General features: G+C 36.6%; 1 protein-coding gene across 1 annotated transcript; it reads right to left on the reverse strand.

Annotated features, from left to right (window-relative positions):
* Positions 1–1936: 1936 nt before the first annotated feature.
* On the reverse strand, positions 1937–3421 carry LOC143621699 (pentatricopeptide repeat-containing protein At5g04780, mitochondrial-like). Its single transcript, XM_077093042.1, has one exon. It carries the CDS (start codon positions 3419–3421, stop codon positions 1937–1939), a length of 1485 nt encoding a protein of 494 aa, XP_076949157.1.
* Between the last annotated feature and the right edge of the window lie 21281 nt (positions 3422–24702).

Raw genomic sequence — 24702 nt, forward strand, 5'->3', positions numbered from 1 at the left:
GCAAGGAGTCTATGTCTGCGGGCGCGCAATATAAGCTCTTGAAGACTGTTTGTTTTAAAAAAAAATCTGAAAACTGCTTTTATGGTCTTAAAAAATAAGTTTTTTTCACAAATTTCACACTTCTTCACACTTCTTAACATCATACCAAGTACTAACACCCAATGTCCAACACCACCACCACCCACCGTCCACCACCACCACCACCATCCACCGTTCGCCCCCGCCACCACCGTCTACCACCACCACCCGCCACCTGCCGCCACCACCACTCACCACCCCCGTCCACCACCACAACCACCCACCGTCTGCCGTCACCGCCGCCACCACCACCACCACCCACCGTCTTCCACCACCACCACCCACCGTCTGCCACCACCACCGTCCATCACCACCACCACCCACCGTCTGTCGCCACCACCACCCGCCACCGCCATCCACCACCACCACCCACCGTCCGTCGCCACCACCACCCGCCACCGCCATCCACCACCACCACCCACCGTCCGTTGCCAACACCACCCGCCACAACCATCCACCACCACCACCACCCGCCACAACCATCCACCAACCACCACCACCGTTCATCACCACCACCACCCATTGTCGGCCACCATTACCGTCCACCACAACCGTCCATCACGTACACCACCCACCGTTCACCGCTTACCACAATCGTCTACCACCACCCACTTCTATAGTTCGTACACCACTACCAATTATTTTAGCAGTCTACAAACGTTAAATGACTTTTATCTACTGTAATATATATGATAGGTAACTAATTTTCATCTTATGTAGACGATTTTCAATTTATAAAATAAACAGTATTACATTTTCAGATTGCAGACCTTCAAACCATATCTTCAGTTGCAAACATCAAATCAGATGAAATCAGATTGCAGACAATTTTTGTTTTCAAAAACAAACAGCACCTAACTAAACTGTCAACCACAATGATTCAGGTTGAAATGTTATAACAAGGCTACAACTACTACAAGGGTAAAGTTATTAAAAGCCTTTAGATAATAGCAATCAACTTTAGTATATTTTGTTTTTAAAAGACAAAAAGACCATATTACCCTTAAAAGGTTCACTGGCTAGACATACAAAACTATATTTAAAAACATCTCTAGTTTCATGCAATGAAATTATTAAAACGCATAAAAAATAGTCAGCAATTTCCTGTTAGTAACTGCCTCAAGTTTCATATAAGCCACAAGGATTCTGTTTATTATGCGAATGGTACAATACAACCGACCAAAATTAAAAGATTTGAATCCCAGTAAATGTTTTTTTAACAGATTCAATTAATTTAGGGGTGCTGCATGGGTCACGGCTTGGTGGGTCCAGCCCAACAAAAACCCAAATATTTAACACAAACCTGACACATGACCTGGACCCAAAACTGTGTCAGACAAGTGAACGTGAACACGTCACACATATTCGCAGGTTGAGGCAAACACGACACATTTGGCCGAGAGTTTATTTATGTTTTATAGTTTCACATATTAATACTTTAGATTTACATTTTACAAAAAAAATGCATATAAAAAATTACTTTATAATTATAAAATCTTCTGCCAATTTCTATTATAGTTTTAAGTTTTGGCATAACATAACCAACCGATTTAATTTATTACATAAAACACAATTTTCAAAATAAAATAAAAAAATAAATGGGTTAAACAGGTCAACCCATGAACCTGCCTTGTAGACACGAAGATGACCCGTCTAGCTAAACAGGTTCGCAAGTTCGACCCAAAACAGACCAGAATCCCATTATAACAAACCCAAACACGTGAATTTCGTAGTTCGAGTCACAATGTTATACCTAAAAACAAGTCAAAACTGAGATCAGAATTATCACATTACCTCCATTGACCTTTGAGGTCAAACAAACAAATTTCCAATGCTTAAATAATACGAACCGATTAATTTACAACAAAGATGATTGTATTTCTGAATGTACCCAAAGTGGTGTTCTAATAATCCATTCAAGCACTTCACGAGTCGTTTCACCAAGAGAAAAACTCAAGTTCCCTTGATAAAATGTGTGAACTTCTCCCCCGATTGTAATCCAACTACAACCGGGAGTTTTATCCAACCTCAACCTTCTAATTTTCAACCTAACACGAGAAGCATCCTTCCACATGCCTCGGGAATCATATATACTACACAATGCAATATAATTACTAGCATTTTCAGGTTCCACTTCAAACAGATGACGGGCTGCCATTTCACCCGTCTCAATATTCCTATGCACCAAAGAGCCCGCAAGAAGAGCACCCCATAAACTAGCCGGTGGAGCTATTTTGACCTTTTTCATACTATTGATCAACTCTAGCGCGTCTTCAAAGCATCCAACACGACTCAAAAGATCCACCAAACACGCGTAGTGCTCCACACTGGGTTCAAAACCGTAAGAAGATCTTATTGAGTTGAAAATATTTTTGCCTTCATTTACAAAGCCCGAGTGGCTGCAACTAGCTAAGATTGCTGTTAGTGTGACAATGTTCGGTTTGAATCCCGACTCTTTCATTTTCTTAAACAAATTTAGAGCTTCATCTCCCTTACCATGGACTCCAAAGCAGGATATCATTGTCGTCCACGTCACCAAGTTTAGACTTTTCATGCTGCAAAATATCCTTTTGGCGTCACACAAGCACCCACACTTTGAATACATATCAATAAGTGAATTATTAATAGCGATATCGTTATATAACACTGTGTTTTTTAACACCTGCCCGTGAATCTCTTTTCCTTTTGTAAAATCTCCTAGCTTTCCGCATACATTCAGAAGGGTCGGGATTGTCATCGAGTCAATCTTGGTTTTGTTTCCAAGCATATTTCTAAAACAACTCAAAGCCTCCAGATGCAAACCGGCTTTTGAAAAACCCAAAATCATTGAATTCCACACAACCGAATCTTTCCACGACAAGCCCTCAAAAACCGTTCTCGCATCATTTAATTTCCCACACTTTGAATAAAAATCCAAAACCGAGCTACCGACCACAATGTGACTACCAAAACCAAGTTTAATAACCGTGCCATGCAACATTACACCAAGTGAAACATCATTAATTCCCGCACACGCCTTCAGCAACTGAGGAAACGAGTAGTGGTCCGGTGTCATACCCGAGTCCAAGAACTCATAAAAAACATTAACAGCTTCATGGTACATAGAGTTCTGAACGTAGGCTGATATCATGATGTTCCAAGAGTGCATGTTTCGTTGAGGCATTCTGTCGAACACCTGGCGGGCGTTTAGCAGTAAGCCTCTAGAATAGGCGAGTAAAAGATCTGTTTGAAGCGTGACATCGTGAGTCAGGCCGTGAATGAGTATTTGTACATGGGTTTGTCTAGCGTGAGTGAATACAGTGCGAGGATTGCAGTTTCGAAGAACAGAACTCAAGCAGACCATTTACAGCACTGGTGCGTATAATAAATCCTTTGCAACACTGGGTTTAATTCTAACGGCTCTATCTCTATCTCTATACAAGGAGTGAGAGAGATATTAAATTTGAAGAGTTCAATCAATTATGCATAATTTACAATACACTATGCATAAATTTATGAGATTTTAGGGGTAGTATGGACTTTTCAATCTCGGATAACAAACAATTATTGATTCAAAAATAGTTACAAGTATAGTCCTTTAATTTTAATCACATTTTGTTAATATATATAATATTTCCACATCTACCCCCTTATTTTAAATTAACTACCCCTACGACTTTTAAACGGCTATAACTTTTTCCACGTTAATATTTTTTCAAAAAACAATACTCCATAAAAACGAGCATTTTATGCTCTTTAATTTGAGCATGATATTGCTATATTTTTTTAATTTTAAAAACTTAACGTGTTATGTGATTACCCGTAAGGACCGGGAAACGGGCCCCGTCGAGTGGGTTCGGGTCGTGGGTCAGAAATGGTTATGAACAAAACACATGATACATAAAAATTAATTTTGGTTCAGGTCTGATTGAGACCGGTTACGCGTGTACCGACACGGGATTGCGCATGTACAACTGTTGCGTGAAGTGTGTACCGACACCGGATACACGCTCGATGTCGCGTTACACACACACTATTGTTGGGTTACACGCATGTCGATGCGAGGTTAGGTGCGTACTAATACCGGTTAAGCGTTTAATGTTAGTGTTTACACGCATACCCCGCGACATCGTAGGTGCACCCGGTATAAAATACAAGAGTGGTAGGAAAAAGTAAGAGTGTTGCTTTTAATAGTTTTACTACTTATAAGGGTCAGGCTAAATGTACCCCCTGGTTGCTTGTCATACCCCCCCCGGAAAAACAAACTTTAATATACCCCTTGAAATTATATAATTACCAAATTAGCACAAAAACAAGGATTTCATATATTTTTTTTACAAGTTGCGTTTTTTTTTAGGATTTCATATATTTTTTTTACAAGTTGCGTTTTTTTTTTTTATGATTTCGCCCCTGGAAAAACCAACTTTAATATTAATCCTTGAAATTATATAATTACCAAATTAGCACAAAAACAAGGATTTCATATATTTTTTTTACAAGTTGCGTTTTTTTTTATGATTTCGAGTTTCGGGTTTAGGGTTTAGGGTTCGGGTTTAGGGTTTAGTTTTCGGGTTTAGGATTTAGGTTTTCGGGTTTAGGGTTTAGAGTTTAGGGTTTAGGGTTTAGGTTTTCGGGTTTCAGGTTTAGGGTTTAGAGTTTAGGGTTTAGGGTTCGGGTTTAGGGTTTTAGGTTTTCGAATTTCGGTTTTATTTTGTAAAAAGATAAAGAGGTAAAATAAGGATATTATAAATATATATACTATTAAAATTAAAAAAAATATATATTATTAATATTTATAATATTAATACTAAAAAAATACGTAATCACCAAGATGACAAAAGGGGGTTTTCAAATTTATATCAAGTTAAATGTATTATGGTGGATTGGTGGGATGATTTGTAAAAAGTGGTTGTAGAAGGTAAAGATAACTAATATGGTATACAAATTATAAAAAGGAAAATAAGAGGTTTGAATTGTATTTCTTAAATACTAGAAGGGGGGTATGTTTAGTAAAATTAGAGAAATGGGGGTACGTTTAGCAGCATCCTTAAAGTTTTTATGTGTGGCTAAAGGTAATAAATGGTCACGATTAATGTTATTATGTGTGGGCAAATTAAACATTTCCACATCGTTAAACATTTCCACATCGCATCTATAATCGATACTATCTCACCAAAGTTGATATTGGCTCCCTCAAACTCTTAATATAAACAGTTTGTGAGCCAAAATTCACCATCCGTAATGTATTGTTATACTATATGCAAGTTTCATAAATAGTTAGTTTTTTGCAAGAAGCCAAGTTCATCCGCGGTACGTGCTAGTCTTCCATATCTATTCTCTCAACTGGAAAGTGAGAGAATCTTAACTCATTTAAGATTTTGATGTCCATTAACAGATAATAATCCTTTGACACTAGGACAGTTAGCTATATCAAGTTCTTCTAGAAGAGGGCAACAAGTGGTGGGATACTCAATCATTTCACCATCTATATGGACCTATGCAATCATCAACTGAATCAAAGACTTAAACTTGACAACTTCGACCATCAAGGAAGAAGGCAACTCACAGCCATGTATGATCAAAGATTCTAACATATAGAAACAGCCAAGAGTGTGTTAGGCAAACAGTACTTTGGGACATCTGACAGGTTGAAAATAGCAACATGCAGCAACACCTTCATGCCTTTCTTAGGAACTAACTCAAGGCAACTGTTCACAATATCTACTTCTGCAGGCTCCTGGAGAGTTGTATTGAGGCTGAACTTGTGTTTATGTGCAGTGACATTTTGATGGCAAAACCAGGTCCAACTAATAAACGTGCATCTTCAAAACATGGGTCTGATCCTTTTATTTTGCCGCCTATTATTGACACGTTCCACGACCCGTAACCCATTGACCCCTGATCCATAAACGAACCCGATTAACCCGATAATATTATATTAAACTATATTAATAATATCATATCATACCATATTATATCATATGACGACATATGATATGATATGATATGATATGATATGATAATATCATATCATATCAGTAACTTGGTCAATATGTTGAACCGAACTCATCACTTATGCAAAACGCTTACCTTCTCTATTTCTCTTCTTTGTTATAATATGTTTTTCCAATTATTTAATTGTGATTTTGCATTCAAAGACGTTTGTAAACCTTAGAGGTCCCAAGTGTAGGACCCAAAAAATCATTTAACCATCCAAATCAAGAACATAAATTAAGAAAAAAAATAGATAAACATTAAAGCACAATTCTCATTCATCAATCATCAATTTTTACAATCTGGACATTTCAAATACAGACAACCACCATAGTTTCTAATGGACACAACCCTACTTAACATTCACTTTCTAACTTACAAAGTTTACAAACTGACTTCCTAATCTATTTATAAATACATAATACACACCAAACATCCTTTCTAGCCTTGAACACCATATTCCTTCATCATCCAAACATCAAACTTTGTTTTCGTTGTGTAGTTATCAAATATCGGATGACACCCACCAAGCAGAACCATGTTCACATTGTCAGGTAAACTTGCATGGGTCTTGGTCATGTGGACGGGCCCGGAATCTCCCCAAATTGGCCCGTTACAAAGTTGAATGACACAATGAGACCTTGAACAATCTTGTCACCACAAAGCCGGTGACTAGCATTGTTCAAGTAACACGGAGAGTATATTGAACGAGGGCAGCCCATCGTAGAATAGATACTCACCAATTGTATCATTTTCAGAATCAGGCTTTACCTTATGAACAGTCAACATGTTATATAATTATTTACATGTGTTCTTTAGTTCCCTGCATTATGAATCAAAGTTCTCATAAGTACCATAACAACTGAAAACAATATAAACATATATAGATGCGGCCAAACAAGAGAACTAAAGAATACTAACCATTAAATCAAAACTCATATAGATTTTCTTCTAACAATTTCAGCCAGGCGATGGTTGCTCAGTAGGGTTACAGACAATTGCAAGAGCGGCGGTATGAGAATGAAAGGAGATTAGGGGTTATTTATAATTGAACTTGGTGCAGTTAAGATGTGGGATTTTTCCTTTTTAACCCTTCATTTTTAGTCTATTATATTTTCTAGTTTTTTTCTAAAAATGTTTTTCATGCTTAATTTTATGTGGTTACAACAAACATTAGTTTTCATATACATTATCGTACCTACAATATGTCACCTTTTACCGTGTACATAAAGAATCACATAGACGTCACAACCCCGCACTTCTCCCACATGAATATGTGTTTCACATATCGATGTGTGATTTAATGGGAGGTGATATATACAACATGTTGTGGCTTATGTAGAACGTGTCATTTAACTCTAGAATCAACAAAGAAAGAATCACACGAACAATTTTTAGATCCTTCATAAATACGATGTTTTATATACGAGCATTGTTGTTTCAACAACCATGAAGGAAACACATGTACAATTCCTTAGATTCTCACGCATTTATAGATCAATTTAGATCCGTTCAAGATTTGTGATTTAATATCGAGAGTAACAAACGAGTAAAGATTTCATAACGATATTTAATTTGGAGTTTTTTTTTTTGCTTAATTTTGTTTACATTGCAAGGTAAATTTTTCCATGAGGGCACGATGTTCATGATGTGTTTTAACGTTACAATAGAAGAACATGTGCATAATCTAAATGTTTTTGTGAAAAACATAGCAACGCTTAATTTGAAAATCCTGTGAAAAATGAATGCTAGGTCTTTATTTTGTACATAAAAAGTTAGTTTTTTAAGAGGTTAATAATATACCATCATACATATCTATTAAAACTATTTCCTTCTTAAAAAACCCTAGTTATAAACGCATTTTTTAATTTTTAAAAACTTAAGAAAATTATTATCTAATTTTTCTAACCATATATAATGCATTCATTATTTATACAATTAGAGGGGAGAATGTTGGCGGTTTAACAGAACCTTTGCTTTGACAAATGCCAATTTATCGCGAAACAAAAGTTTTATGACCTATTCATAGATGGACCCTCTCAAAATCTAAAAGGAGAATATATACATTTTGACTATAAACCCATTGCTTTCTTTAAAAACATCTAGTAACAAACAAATTTATGCTAAAGAAAAACAGAGAATATCACTTTCAAATGATGTTATAAATATTGAAAGGCCAAGGATAAGATAACAACTAAGCCATAGTCTAATAATAAACTAGTAGTTGACCCGTCCAAGAATGTCAACTTAGGAATGTGATGAGTACATTAATTTAGTAATAAATGCGACAATTTAATTATCTTCCAATACATATTTGATAATACAACATAAAAGAATAATTAAAATAAACAGAAAAAAAAAACATTTACGGTGAGAAAAGATTAATGAAACGGCTCTTAAATCAATCAACTATCAATTTGTAATTAAACTTTATTTTATCCCCTAAATAACCCAAGATGCAAAACAAATCTGGAGCCAATAAAGATACTTTTAGAAGACTTATGTCGAACCGTAGAGCGTAACCCGAAGAAGCCATGATGGATAGTAGAACATTTTCAACTAATTAGATGGTAGTTGAATTTTTAGATTTGTAGTTGTATTAGACATTTGATTGTAACTTTGACCTAGTGTCTTAATATAAATTTGTTACCTTCTTTCCGCTGTGTTTTGGTTGGTATTCAGTCGTCACGTCCAGCCCCCTTAGTTGGGGTGTGACAGTTAATGGCATGATACAATGTTAATGATACATCTTTTAGGAGATGAAATTTAAATAATCTTTATTCAAACTGTGATCATGAAAAACCAAGATCCGTAAGAGTCCAGAATATGATTTCCGGGGCTTCACGATACTAACTTTATTATGACCTTGACATCTTGCTTGCTTAAACAGCCTGACACCTGATCCAAAAATAAAAACAAAACTTTTAAGCATTTATGTTAGCCATATTGAGGACATAATGTTACATTAGTTCGATGTTTACCATGGTGACAACAAAAGATTGTCCAGTATGATGGTTCACACATGAAAGCAGTTTTCTGGGATCCATGACAGAGGTTAAAGAGATGATGTCATCAATATCATTCTTATCAAACAGTCTACCAGAACGGGTAGACCTGAAGATCACGAAAACTGGTTATTTGAGTTAAAATTCAAAAGCTGCTCTATTTTAGACAATTAATAATTCGGTGTTGACAAAGTTATTAGACAAATGCACCTAGACATAAAATAATTGGTTTTTGTACCTAAGACAATTAAGATAGATTCCAAGATTTCATATGACCGGAATTTATTAAAGCACTTGAGTCATCAGCAACAAAAATTGGTTCCATGTTTCAAACGCTACGCGATTTTCACCTTCTTTGATTATTCCTCAAAAGATATGACCCATATGGTCGATACACGAAGAGAATCTCTCTTGTATTTCCCTTTCCATTTAGTAGTTGTTACGATGGACTAGCCTCCATAACAAAAAAATAAGAAGAAAACAAATTAAATGTATATTAATTTTGAAATAGCCTGCGATACTTAACCAAAAGTTAAATTAAACATCACATTGTGTTCTATTTTAAATTAAACATCACATAGTGTTCTATGTATTTAACCACTACTATATGTTTAATCATTCCAATGTCATTGCCTTAACACTCATCCAATACTACTTTTCTCTTATTATTATTTATAATAATTGGGCTATCACGACTTTATTTTTCATGTTTTCTTTTTCAATACCGATGTCGCGATGGCAAGTATATTGCCATATGTGATGACCATGTCTTTGCAACTTATATTAAGTGATTACCTCACAGGTTGATGCTAAGTCCAAAAATATTGTCACTAGAGCAGTTGTAGACACCTTAATAATATTATTTGATAGCCTCTTCATCCATACCTCCAAAGCACGTCTTCATTGTTACCAAAAAGGGCCGCTGCGGACACGCCACTATTGCAAATTTCTTCTGTTTACAAAAAAATTACACAGAAACTTAGTAACTAATGTGGCAAATAGTGAAGACATAAAAGCACTTTATAGCTCGTCCAAAATTTTCTTGCTTTTCATTTTTGTAAGCCCCCTTGGCGGAATTGGTGGTATGCTCTTGTAAGGGAATATCTTGCTTAGCTGGAAAAAGAAAGTGAAAACTTCAAATGGGAGGAAATATATAATAGACTAAACTAAAGTAAAATCAATACGTATAACAATTACCTCCAGTAACTATTGAGTTATAAAAAAAATGCCAGGTACAGACGCTAATTTCTTTACCGAAAGCCCATTTACGTGCTCCATATTCTTTCACTTACCTAAGCGATTAAGATATTCAACCCCGAGATGTTTCTTTGATGTTATTTCCAGTTATGCCCCTCTGTTAGCAACTGTTAGCAACTGGTTTTCTTGTTTATTTGATGAAGCAACAGGATTCACATTTGTTTTAGGGGATTAATTAGGTCTATTTCTATCGCAGCTGCAACACCAAATGATATTCCCACCTGCAATTGATAATACCTGGCCCATCTTAGAATATCAATTATAAATAAGCTTAATCATTAATAGCAACATGCATAATAAAAGTGACATAGTTGAATAGCGATAGTATACGTATTTGCTTGTCAAATAAATAAATATTTTATTAAGCTATAATTGCTTAATAATAGTATTTTCCTTTGTATTTTAAAAGAAAACAATATTGCTACAAATACAAACTCTAGAATAAAGATATAATTCTAATAAAGATACATAATTGACTAAAAGGATTAGATTTTTATACCTTCACACGTGAGGATATCATCAAACACATTCACCATTCTATTATAAAAGATGGTTAGTTGAGAGACGACACAAGAAGACTTGGAATTTCACCTTCAATTGACCAAAAACTATTATTAAAAACCTGTCATCTCAAAACGGGATAAAAGTATGAAGCAACACAAAATTCAAACCACGGTTTGGTGGTTCCAGTAAGAAAGGAATCAGTAGACGGACCCGCAATTCCGTGTTGCTTAAAGGATGTACCGCCAAACTTAGTCCAATAGAACATGTTGCTAACGTAAATAGAAACTGCAAGTGTCATCAACAACCTTAAAAGGCATTTCAACTATTTAAGAATGTTTGGGGTTTACATAGAGTGGTAAAGATCTTTTACCTGACTGAGGCTAGTTGATTTCAGAGTTCTTTGAAAGATCTTTTGCGCATATGGATGGCAAAAAGGTTTTAAAAAAATGAATGCAAACGACAAATAATCATATGTGTAATAAAAATAAACATAATTTTTTTTGAGACATAACTACAAAGAATAGAAGTAAATAGAAAGTTCAACCAGAAAATACAAATTTATAAACATGGGAAGCCTTACGAAATTGGTAGGTTCCTCAAGTCCTCAAGTTTCAAGTGATGTGGGTGAGCTTCACCAGACATCCCTGCAACATACATAAACAAAATTTTACTTATTTGTAGATACAAAGATCAATTACAGAAGATATTCACGTAAAACGTTCTTCATCAAAGAAGGTAAATCCATGAAAAGAAATTGTTGAGGCAAGGCATTTAATCAAACAGTTGGTGTTCATAACCCTCCCTTTTGGAATTCAGAGCAATAATTTGAATGAGCAAATAATAATATTTAAGAGAAGAAACATAATTATAACATACAAAAAGAAAGAAACCTAGCTAGTTGAAAAACATTACCTTGGTTATAAGACTTGTTCACAGTGCCTATTGAGAGAGGCGAAGGACAAAAAGAAGTGTAATAAGCCCATTGTCATGTGTGATTTCCAGGAGGAGCCTTAAAAAAGCAACGACAAAATCAACCAAACACATATGATCAGAGTCAATGACTCTGATTTCATCTGCATTACGGAACAACATCAAGTGTGAGAGGCTGGCGGGAATGAGAAGATGAGTATTCCCATTGTGTGTATGTGATATCAGTGGGACGTGGGGAGAGATCCATGGCAACCGTCTATGAGAGAGAGGAGCGTATGTGATGGAGGAGAAAAACCGACTATAACCGCCATCAAATGAGCTTCAATGGCTGAGATTTAATTTGAGAATTTCGTAACTTCACTCTTCTCTAGCCATATAAAATATAATGTGCTTGATTAAACATTCCCTCGTAACTTCTAATATATTAAACATAAATTGAAACTTCTTTCTAAAGCAGGCTATCCAGTCACACCAAATTAATACTTTAATTCAAGAACATACAAATATTGTTATACATTTTCATAGAAATTCTAAAGGAGGCAGCCGTATAAACACTCGTACGTAATGCTGGCCAAATATAGAAACATAGAAAAATAGTCGATTATGCAATTTAAGAAATAGTCTTATTTACCTTAATTAAAATAATAATTACATGTTATTATGTCATTTTCATAGTTTTACTTGATATTGATTTGAGATTGAGCAATTTAACTACATGTTAGAGCATTCCCAGTTCATTTTTTGTCTTCATCTTTATAATGACATTAAAAGCATCATCTTTTCTCTCTCATTTTCAACTAAATAATACTATTTTTATACTTTTATCATTACTTGTTCTCTATCCTTCATTCACAACCACTTCAAAAAACATTAAAAAATTATAAAGGTGAATAGTCTGTTTCTTCAAATCCAAATTTAAAAATGAGCAGTAACATTTTTTCTCTCCTTTTTCTCACAATCAATTTTAACCATTTCTAAAATATGGAGAATCCCCTCACATAATTTGAAGAATGAATTGTGAATGCTCTTACCTATTTTAAACTTAGAAGTAAACATTTAGTAAGAATCGTATCACATCACATCATATCGTATCGTATTAAATCATACCATATCAAATCAAATCATATCATATCATTTCATAGCGTATCATATCGTATCGTATCGTATTATATCGTATCATATCACAACACATCACATCACATCACATTAAATCTCATCTCATCACATTATATCATATCATATCATATCGTTGTATCGTATCGTATCATATCTAATCGTATCTAATCATATTGTATCTAACAGTATCATATCTAAATATACCGTATCATGTATGGTATCGTATCGTAACATATCGTGCTTAAGATATCATACCATCATATGAGAATGTATCATATCTTATCTAATAAGATGATATCTAGATGTATCGTATCATATCTGTATCATATCGATCATATCATGTCCTATCATACCGTATCGTATTATACTGTATCTTATCATACCATCTCATCTCATATCAAGTCCTATCATACCATATCATACTATATCATATAATATAATATCATATCATGTCATACCATACCATACCATACTATACCATATGGTATCATGTCATAAAATAACATACAATACCATACCATATCATGTCATATCGTATCGTATCGTAATCATAATCATATCGTATCGTGTCCTCTCATACCATACCATACCATACCATACCACACCATACCATTCCATGTCATGCCATATCATATCATATCATCTCATCTCATCTCATAGCATGTACTATCATACCATCACATATCATATCAAATCATAACATTATATCAAATCATATCATATCATACCATACCATGTCATCTCATATCATACCATGTCATCTCATATCATGTACTATCATACCATCACATATCATATCAAATCATATCACATTATATCAAATCATATCATATCATACCATGTCGTCTCATATCATGTCCTATCATACCATCGTATCAAATCATATCATAGCATATCAAATCATATCTCACATCACATCACATCACACCATACCATACCATACCATACCATGTCATCTCATACCTTGTTTTGTCATATCATGTCATACAATACGTTACCTTACCTTACCATACCATATCATATCGTATTGTGTGATATTGTTGTATCGTATCGTATCATGTCTAATCATATGGTATCATATCATCTCTAATAGTATCGTATCTAGTCATATTATATCTAATCATATCATATCTAAATATATTGTATCACGTATGGTATCATATCATAACATATCATATCATATCAAGTCGTATTGTGCCTTATGATATCATGTCATATCAGAATGTATCATATTGTGTTTAATCGGATGATATCTAAATGTATTGCATCGTATCATATCTTATTATATCGTATCATTTCATGCCTTTAGATATCATATCAGGTCATACCATTTCATTTCGTATCTTATTTTATCACATAAGATAATACTGTATCGTATCATATCATATTGTTCATATCGTATAATTAGTGTCATATCATATTTAATAATATCATTGCATATTAAAACAATATCATATCACGATGATGTGTCTTGTTGTGTTATGTCTTGAAGTGTCATAATGCATCGTGTCATATCATAACGTGTTATAATATAAGTATAATAAATGTAAAAAAAGAAGTAAACTTGTTTGTAGGAAGACACACTTCACCAAAATTAATTAAAGTAAAATAGGGTAAAATAGCTTTACGAAAACTTCAAAGAAAGTAGTCACAAACGAGGAGAAAACAAGCTAAGTGGGTGAATCGGTTAGGTTTGGTACAATGAGTATCTAGATATTGAAATAATCTTAGGTTCAAAATTGAGTTTAAATGAACTGTAATAACGAGTAAGAAAATCAAGGGTGGCTTTAATGAAAAAGATGAAGTAAATAAGTTAGTATAATATTTAGAAAATGATTATGTGATAATATATAAAGCTCGGGTTTTCACGAAAACTTTACCTAATATTTGTTAGTAAACTTTTTAACGAGTTTGGTTCGATTAAAGTAAGTGAACCAATCTAAAGTGATGAAAGAGAAGTTTAAGTAATTAAGTGATGTACATAGAAATATACATCTTTTCGGCATCAAATAATCTCTATAAACTGCAATTTCTATCTAATAACATAGCATAAAAGGCTACTTATCATAATCAAACATAATTTCAGGTGAAACCAAACCCCAAACGAAGAAACAAGCATAAAGACGAAGAAAAACAGAAGAAAACAAAGAAACACGCCCCCATGCCTTAAGAAACACGCCCCCATGCTTCTAACACAAGAAAAGACAAAATCTGGAAGCAAAAGCACGGGGCCGTGCTCATCATGCACAGGTCGTGGACGAGAGTGCAGAAAAGTCAAAAAATAATTGAGCACATGTCACTAAAAACCACGAGGCCGTGTCAACCAACCACGGGGCTGTTGCCACCTCACGCAAAAGACAAAACAAATCTGACACATGTCATAAAAATGCATAGGGGCGTGCTCATCAAGCACGGGGCCGTGCCTCACCATCCAGAATGCCTATAAATAGTGGCTCATGTTGCACTCATTTGGTGTGCCTTGAAAAGAATTCTCTCTGGTTTTCACTTATAAAAACACACACTAACACTCACTTTGAAGATCTAGTGAGGAGTTTGAAGGTTAGGAGGTCATCACCACTAATCATCATCATCAACCATCACTACCATCATTAAGAAGAAAGATTCATCTACATTTGGTTAGATTGTTCCAAGTTTAATCATATATTTGTTATTATCAATCATCTTAATGTTTATCACTATGCTCATTATGAGCTAAACTCCTTTTACCATCTAAAATCTATGAAGAAGCTTTGTTTTACTTGATAATTAATCAAGACATGTGATGTAGTCTAGTAAAGTACATGATTATATTACAATTATCTTTTGATGAGAAATGTTTCACCATCTTAAATCACTAATTCAAAGTTGGTGGTTGTCAATCTTATTGGCAATCGTTCATGATCGATTCATGTTCTTGAAAGATAGAAATACTTTGATACATTATCGAAACATGGATCCTTATATTGTACTTAGAAATTTTGAGATATAAGTTATGGTGTATTTTTCTAAACCTTGGTAATCCGAAAATGGCTTTGCTTAGGATATCAAATTAGTTAAAGAAACCATATGTTAACGGAATGTATAATTATAACCTACATAAATCAACCAAGGGGAGGTTGTGTGATGAACTACAACCACCCGAAGTTGTTAGAATTGGTATTTGAGAAATCAAAGTCAATCCTAATCTTTCTACTTTACGAAACTACTTGCCAACTTAAATTGACATCATTGAGATGGTATGACATTCGGAAAGGATGGACTTTAAAATGCGCATACCATCTCCTTAGTGCCAAAGATGCTCACTTAAGGTTTAAGGAGCTATCTATCATATATTGCTACGGCAAGTTTATCACATGTCTACATATTAATTATCAATGCTAAAATGGAGTGGATTCTTGATCTTAGATGGTAACCTTCGCATAATTGAACAACTCGTTTAGAATTTCTTGTCTTGGTCACCTATATACTATTCTACATATACAATAGGTACACTTGCCTATTTTGTGTGTGTTTAGTCTTTGTTGAAATCACTTTTATAAATTTAAAACACGATCATGTGCAAAAGCAAATCATTCCATCCTTTTATATTTTAAGACGCACGCGCACACGCATCAAGTTTTTGGCGCCGTTGCCGGGGACACGGTACGTTTCTAAGAACGATCCAAGTTTTAATTTAGTCATTGTTTATAATTGTACAAATTTTTAACTTCTATTTTATTTTTATATTTTTTTTCTAAAATACTAAAATATATAATTTTATGGCTAGCCTACTTTTCACCTTTAGTTACCTTACTTTAGCTTAATTAACTTAGACTTTAGTTTAGTTTAAAATAGCTTAACTCATAGTTTAACTTAGACTAACTTTAACTAACTTTTACTTTAGTTTAATTTTGATTTAGTCCCATGTATATCCTCTACTTCTGAGCCTGAGCTTGTTTCTCCAATTTCTGAACCGGAACGACTCTTTCGCCGACGAACTCATACACGAACTACAGAAACCGCAGAAGCAATCAAAGACAAATCAGTAGACGCCACCACATCAGGAGAAAATCAAACCGAAGAAATGATGGCGGCCCAGAACAATGAGCCGAACATGAGCCAGTATGCCAAGCCATCTTCCGAAGGCTACGGCAATGGATTGGCTCCACCCGAAATTACCGAAAATTTTGAAATCAAATCTAGCACCATTCATATGGTGGAAAATTCAGTTCAATTTCATGGTCTCCTCGACGAAGACCCTCTTTCTCACATATCTCGATTCTTGCGAATCTGCGGAACCTTTAAAATCCAAAACTGTTCAGAAGATCAAATCAAGCTTAAACTCTTTCCTTTCTCTCTAAGGGGCCAAGCCCTAGAATGGATAGAATCTCTTGCCTCTGGTTCCATCACCACTTGGGACCAGATGGTTGAACAGTTTCTCCTCAAATATTTTCCGCCCGATAAAACTCCCAAATACCGAGCCAGCATTACCGGATTCCGGACCGATGATGATGAATCGTTACACGCAGCATGGGAAAGATACAAAAGTCTTCTAAGAAGATGCCCACATCATGGACTGAGCGTGTGGTTACAAGTTCAAACTTTCTTCGACGCACAATCCAGTCAAAACAAATAGGCCATCGACCAGATCGTTGGTGGAGACCTAGGATCCAAATCACCTAACGAAGCATTTGAAGTCCTGGAGAAGGCCGCAAAGAAGAGTTTCGCTTACAACCCACCAAGATCTACACCTACCCATAAAGGAATACACCACGTTGACTCCAACACTCTTGTCACAGCCCAGCTTGAAGCCCTTTCTAAAAAAATTCGAACAGCTTCAAGCCGAACTATCAAAAACCAGACTTACCTGTGACACTTGTGGAAGAAGTCATAAGACGAGTGACTGTAAACAAGTCGTTATGGCCATGGAAGAAGTCGATTTCATCGCTCGACAAAACAACGCTTTCAGCAACAACTACAATCCAGGATGGAGAAACCACCCGAATTTCAGCTGGAAAGACGGAGGTAACACTCAACCTTTATCCGGATTCGAAAAAAGACCAATGAATCAACCCTTCTAGCCTAAACCTCAATTTCAAGATCAAAGTTCTAGTAGCCATCAAAACCCAAGCTACTCTAAGATCGAACAAATGCTAATCCAATTAATGACCAAAACAAATGAAGCAGAAAAGAAAGCCGACTCAAGATCTGTTGATATCAGCGGAGTATTATTAAAACATGAAGCCGATCTCAAAAGTCAACAAGCATCACTTCAGAACCTAGAAACCCAAATCGGACAAATTGCCCGACAATTATCCGAAAGACCACCTGGCACTCCTCCAAGCAATACAATCACCAACCCGAATGCAACAGCTAACGTCGTTACACTCAGGAGTGGTACAACCACTGTTATCTCACCAACGTCAGAATCAGTTATGGAGAAAAAGTCTCCTGATGAAACACAGGAAAGGCTGACCCCAACAAGCACAGTACAACCTAAGGAGCCAGTCCGAACCTATGTTCCGCCTATTCCATACCCTGGAAGACTAAAGCAGGAGCGATTGGAAGCCTAGTATGGAAAGTTTCTAAAACTCTTTAAACAACTCCATATCAACATCCCTTTTGTCGAAGCTATTGCTCAGATGCCAAAATATGCCAAATTTCTCAAAGAAGTGCTGACAAACAAAAGGAAGCTGGAGGAACTCTCGCATGTCACCCTAAGTGAAGAATGTTCAGCTGTCCTCCAAAGCAAGCTACCGAAAAAGATGACCGATCCAGGGAGCTTTACCATCCCTTGTCTGATAGGAAATTTATCTGTTAGCAATGTCCTGGCTGACCTAGGAGCTAGTATTAATTTAATGCCTTATGCGGTTTTTGCAAAACTAGGGATAGGAGAACCAAAGCCCACCCGCATGAGCATTCAGTTAGCTGACCGATCCATTAAATATCCTCGGGGCATTGTTGAAAACATGCTTGTCAAAATTGACAAGTTTGTTTTCCTAGTAGATTTTGTGATTCTAGACATGGAGGAAGACAAAAGCGTACCTCTAATTTTTGGAAGACCCTTTTTAGCCACCGCAAAGGCTATCATTGACGTTTGCATCGGCAAACTCACTCTTAGGGTCAATGACGAGGCAATCACTTTTGACATAGGAAAATCTATGCAATATCCGCAACAACACGATGACACCTTATACTGTGTTGACATCATAGACTCCATCGTAAGTTGCTATATACGAGATTCCTCCATCAATACTCCCTTAGAAACACAAGTCTTAGACAAAACACTCAACAAACCCATTTTAGAAAATGAAAATTTCAATAACAACTACCACGAAGAATCAGAAACGATATACGAAATCATTGAAAAAAATGAAAAATCAAAACCATCAATCGAAGAACCACCAGCCTTAGAGTTAAAAGAATTACCAAAACATCTCGAATACGCCTTTCAGAGAAAGATTCTCAACTTCCCGTAATTATTTCATCTCACCTTTCTAAAGAAGAGAAAGACGAACTTCTTAAGGTTCTCAAAAACCATAAGAAAGCTATCACATGGAAGATCATGGATATCAAGGGAATCAGTCCCTCCTTTTGTACTCATAAAATCCTCATGAAGGAAGAATACAAACCCGTGGTCCAACATCAAAGACGTCTCAATCCCAACATGCAAGATGTGGTGAAGAAGGAAGTAATCAAACTGCTTGATGCCGGATTAATCTACCCGATCTCGGGTTCACCTTGGGTTAGTCCCGTTCAGGTAGTACCCAAGAAGGGAGGAATGACAGTCGTAATGAACGAGAAGGAAGAACTAATACCAATGAGGACCATCACATGATAGCGAGTTTGCATTGATTACCGGAAGCTTAATGATGCCATAAGAAAAGATCATTTTTCACTTCCTTTCATAGATCAAATGCTCGAACGATTATCTGGAAAAATGTTCTACTGTTTTCTTGATGGATTTTCCGGATACTTTCAGATTCCCATTGCTCCTGAAGATCAGGAGAAAACTACTTTTACATGTCCATACGGAACCTTCTCTTACCGAAGAATTCCATTTGGATTATGTAATGCTCCAGCCACCTTCCAACGCTGCATGGTGGCCATCTTTCATGAAATGATCGAAAACTCTATGGAAGTTTTCATGGACGACTTCTCAGTCTTTGGAGACTCTTTCGATCATTGTCTGAAGAACCTAGACAAAATGCTAGCTAGGTGTGAAGAAGTAAATCTAGTGCTCAACTGGGAAAAATGCCACTTTTTGGTAAAGGAAGGCATTGTTCTAGGTCACAAGATTTCTCAAAACAGACTAGAAGTTGATAGGGCCAAAATAGAAACCATATCCAAACTTCCGCCGCCAACTTCAGTCAAAGCCATTTGAAGTTTTCTAGGTCACGCAGGTTTCTACCGCCGCTTCATAAAAGACTTCTCAAAAATCTCAAGACCTATGACCAAACTTCTAGAGAAAGACGCACCATTCGTCTTCTCTGAGGAGTGTGTTGAGTCATTCAATACACTAAAAGACAAACTTGTCAATGCACCAATCATGACCACACCCGACTGGACCCTTCCATTCGAAATCATGTGCGATGCAAGTGACTTTGCAGTTGGAGTCGTACTCGGACAACGCAAAGAAAAACACTTTCACCCAATTTACTATGCCAGTAAAACTCTTAACGATGCACAGGAAAATTACACCACAACTGAAAAAGAGTTACTAGCAGTAGTATTTGCCTTTGAAAAATTTAGGTCATACCTAGTTCTTTCCAAAACCATAGTTTACACCGATCATGCCGCAATACAGTACCTATTCAACAAACAAGATGCCAAACCTAGACTCATCCGGTGGATCCTACTACTCCTAGAATTTGACATCGAAGTTAAAGACAAGAAGGGAGCAGAAAATGTAGCCGCAAACCATCTTTCACGGTTAGAATGTCCAACTCCCGAAGAACTTCACGAAGAAATTATCAACGATAATTTCCCACATGTGGTTCTCATGCACATTCAAGGAGTCATAGAAGAAAAAGACGAAAGTCCTTGGTATTCCGACTTCGCAAATTACTTAGCTTGTAGGATCCTCAGAAAAGGACTTACCCATCAACAGCGGAAGAAATTCTTCTCCGATCTTAAGTTTTACTTCTGGGAAGATCCATACGTGTTTAAGATAGGTGCGGATTAAGTCATTCGTAGGTGCGTAGCAGGCAAGGAGGCCTTAAGCATTCTCAAACATTGCCATGAAGGACCAACGGGCGGACACCATGGTACTGCCACCACGGTCAGAAAAATGTTTGACGCAGAATTTTTCTGGCCCACTATATACAAAGATACACATACTTTGATCCAAGCATGCGATGCTTGTCAAAGAGCCGGGAACATCTCATAAAAAAATGAGATGGCTCAAAAAGGCATTCAAATTTGTGAAATCTTTGATGTATGGGGGATAGATTTCATGGGCCATTTCCTAACTCATTCGGAAATAAATACATCCTTGTAGCAGTCGACTACGTGTCTAAATGGGTAGAATCACAAGCTCTTCCCACCAACGATGCTCGAGTAGTTGTACAATTTCTCAAAAAGTTATTCTCAAGATTCGGTACTCCAAAAGCCCTCATCAGCGACAGAGACACTCACTTCTGTAAAACCCTGATGAACAAAGTCTTAGCACGGTATGGGGTTCACCACCGACTAGCAACACCATATCACCCGCAGACCAGTGGGTAGGTAGATGTGACATCTGCCCAATCCGACCCGACCCAGGTACCCGTTTTCGAATCCGATTCTTTTTATGATTTAAATTTAATTTATTAATCTTTGTAAATTTAACATTAAATAAATTATATTTACTTATATTTTTATATTACTTACTAATAATAATAATTTCTTTCCGCCGTCTCGCCTCTTTCTCTCTCTTGTCGCCGTCCCGCCTCTTTCTCTCTCTTGTCGCCGTCCCGCCTCCTTCTCTTTCTTGTTGCCGTCCCGCCCCTCTGCTTAACCCTTTAGCTTGAACCCCTTTTTCTCTTCCTTGCTTGTCCTTTGGTTCTTCCCGCCTAAGGATGTCTGCGCAGCTCCACGCGCCAGACTCTTTGCAAGGAAGCCTGCATGAAGACCGGCTGTTCCTGCGATACGCGAGATGAACTCTTCTCGCAGCGCGCTAAGAATTTTAGTTCTTCTCGCAGCACGCGCTAAGAATTGTAGTTCTTCCCACGACGCGCTAAGAATTGTAGTTCTTCTCGCAGCGCGCTAAGAATTGTAGTTCTTCCCGCGACGCGCTAAGAATTTTAGTTCTTCTCGCAGCGCGCTAGGAATTGTAGTTCTTCCCGCGACGCGCTAAGAATGGTAGTTCTTCCCGCGACGCGCTAAGAATGGTAGTTCTTCCCGCGACGCGCTAAGGTTTGTTCTGTCAGCCTTCGCCCTCGCGCGTGCGCTCGAGTCTTCTCGCGCTAAACCTTAAGTCTTTTCTTCTGTTTAGGACAGCCTGTATTCTTTTGAGATATCTTATCTTTTGTTTGAACTCTTTAGGTCAGTTCCAACATCTGTCCGAAAAGCCACTTTCGGCGCAGCATGCGCACCAATCCTATTGGTTGACAGAAAAAGTGACTGACATTATCTTTTGAAATCTTCTTTTGCATGTCTTGAACAGTGTTTTCCCTGACTCCTCCCATGCTTTGACCTGTAATCTGTCAGCTTTTCCCCATCTCCTGCAGCTGCCGGCGTATCTTTTGATATCTTTTGCTTTGTTTTCTTGTGCTTTTTAATATCTTTTGCTTGATTTGATAAGATCTTTTCCCCCTTTTCAAGGGATTGTGTTCCCTAGGGTTTTCCTATAAATAAAACTATTTTCTTTTAACTCTACACACACTACACTTAAACACTCTCCCTAAATCTCTCCATTTGCTCTCTGCCGAAGATCCTCAGCTCCTCCCTTTGTCTCCGTCTTCTCTTCTGTTCTGCCCAGAATCTCGGTAAATTATGAATATATATATTTTGTTTTAATTTGTTGAACTAACAGGAATCGATACTTAAGACATAAAAACCAATCGTTAAACCAATAACCTCTTATTTATAGGTTAACTTGTGCTTGTTTAAAAGTTGGTTCTTGCATTATCTTTCTTCGCACCGTTTACAAGTGAGTAATCTCGTACCTAATCCCCTTTTATTTTTAACGTTTTGGGATGTTCATGTGTTCGTACAACTTGAGTCTTAAACTTGTTTATGAACTTTATGTGCGCAAAACCCCATGTGTTATGGAAGTTTACTTGGCTGTTTATTTGTATGTGTGACTCATTAACCGCTTTGACGGCCTATTCCGAAGTTTTCATGGATCCATTAGATGAACACGGGAGACCTATCGTTTACGGTTTTCTTGTTTTTCTTACACATGCACGAATGTTTTCTTGTTTTTGTGCTCAATTGGGAGCACGGATTGAACTATGAGCTATGATCTAAGGCTTGATCACAATCTGATTACACCCTATGTTAAACCCCAGTTAAGCACATGTTGCGCGCAGTGTTTGTATTATCTATTTATATCTATTAAACTTGATTTCTCACCGACACGCAAGTGTTGACGTTTTAATTTAACACATGTTCAGGTTTGCTGTAGCTGCTTTTGGGAATCTCTTGGACGCGTAGGATGTTTTCTTTTTGTTTGGACCTAGATCAAAATGTAACAAGACAAGTTATGTTATTTGAATAGTTTTAAGTTATGATATGATTTATGTTACTTTATGTCGTGTTCTGCGCGTGCGCAATGAAATGTATTTATTAAATATTGACACCCAAATAGTGTCACGAGTAATGAAACAAATACGTGGCGCCCCGATGTATAATCCGCCATCGGTCGGGGTGTTACAGATTGGTATCAGAGCTCCGTGACTTTAGGATAGGTGGTTAGACGTAACGACCTAGAATACCTAAGAGTCCCTTCTCGCGCATGAGAAATATCTCATGTTTGCGCGCTAATTGTTAATTACTCGATATTTATAAATTATGCTTGCGTATATGCAGCACATGATTTCATATTTATTTCGCGATCTTTCAATTTTTATTGAATTTCAATTTATTTCTTTACTTACATATTCGTTTGTTGTGGGGATTGAAAATCCGAGAAGTCATGGTGGTACATGAATAGTTGATTTTCAATTACCATTAACTTTATGTTTTAAACTGAAGATTTGAAAAGTCATGGTGATACATGAATTGTCAATCTCCAATATTCATTTACTCGATATTTTAAATTGAAGATTTGAAAAGTCATGGTGATACATGAATTGTCAATCTCCAATATTCATTTACTCAGTATTTTAAATTGAGAATTCGGAAAGTCATGGTGATGCATGAATTGTCGATTTTCAATTCGAATTTATTACCTGTGTTAAGTTTGCATTTAAATTCATATTTTACTTCAAAATTTGATAGCATTTAACTCCGCGAAACAAGCTTTATGACGATATACTTGCGCTAAAACGATTTCCCATACCAAGATATTAACAAAAATTAAAACTTTTATAGAATGCCTCCGCTATCTCGCCGTTATCAGAGGAGAGAAGCCTCGCGCAGACGTAGGCAGCAACGTTCCCAGGAAATGGCCGCCGCAATAGCCCATGCCTTAAACCAAAACAATCCCAACCCCTCCGGATACAATATTAAATCTTTTAATGCGGGTAACCCTCCGAAATTCACAGGGCTTGAAGGAGCCACCGTGATGCTCCAATGGCTCGAGAAAATTGAGAACACCTTCCTCCATACCCAATGCCCTCCAGACCGACGAACCTTATACGCCTCAAGTGTCCTAGAATCAAGGGCGCTTACTTGGTGGAATGGAGTAGCTCATGCGCGTGGCGCAGAGGCTGCT

The sequence above is a fragment of the Bidens hawaiensis genome, unplaced genomic scaffold, assembly GCF_021521415.1.
Source record: "Bidens hawaiensis isolate Kalapana, Puna unplaced genomic scaffold, B.hawaiensis_p1.1 tig00002935_1, whole genome shotgun sequence".
NCBI classification, from domain to species: domain Eukaryota; kingdom Viridiplantae; phylum Streptophyta; class Magnoliopsida; order Asterales; family Asteraceae; genus Bidens; species Bidens hawaiensis.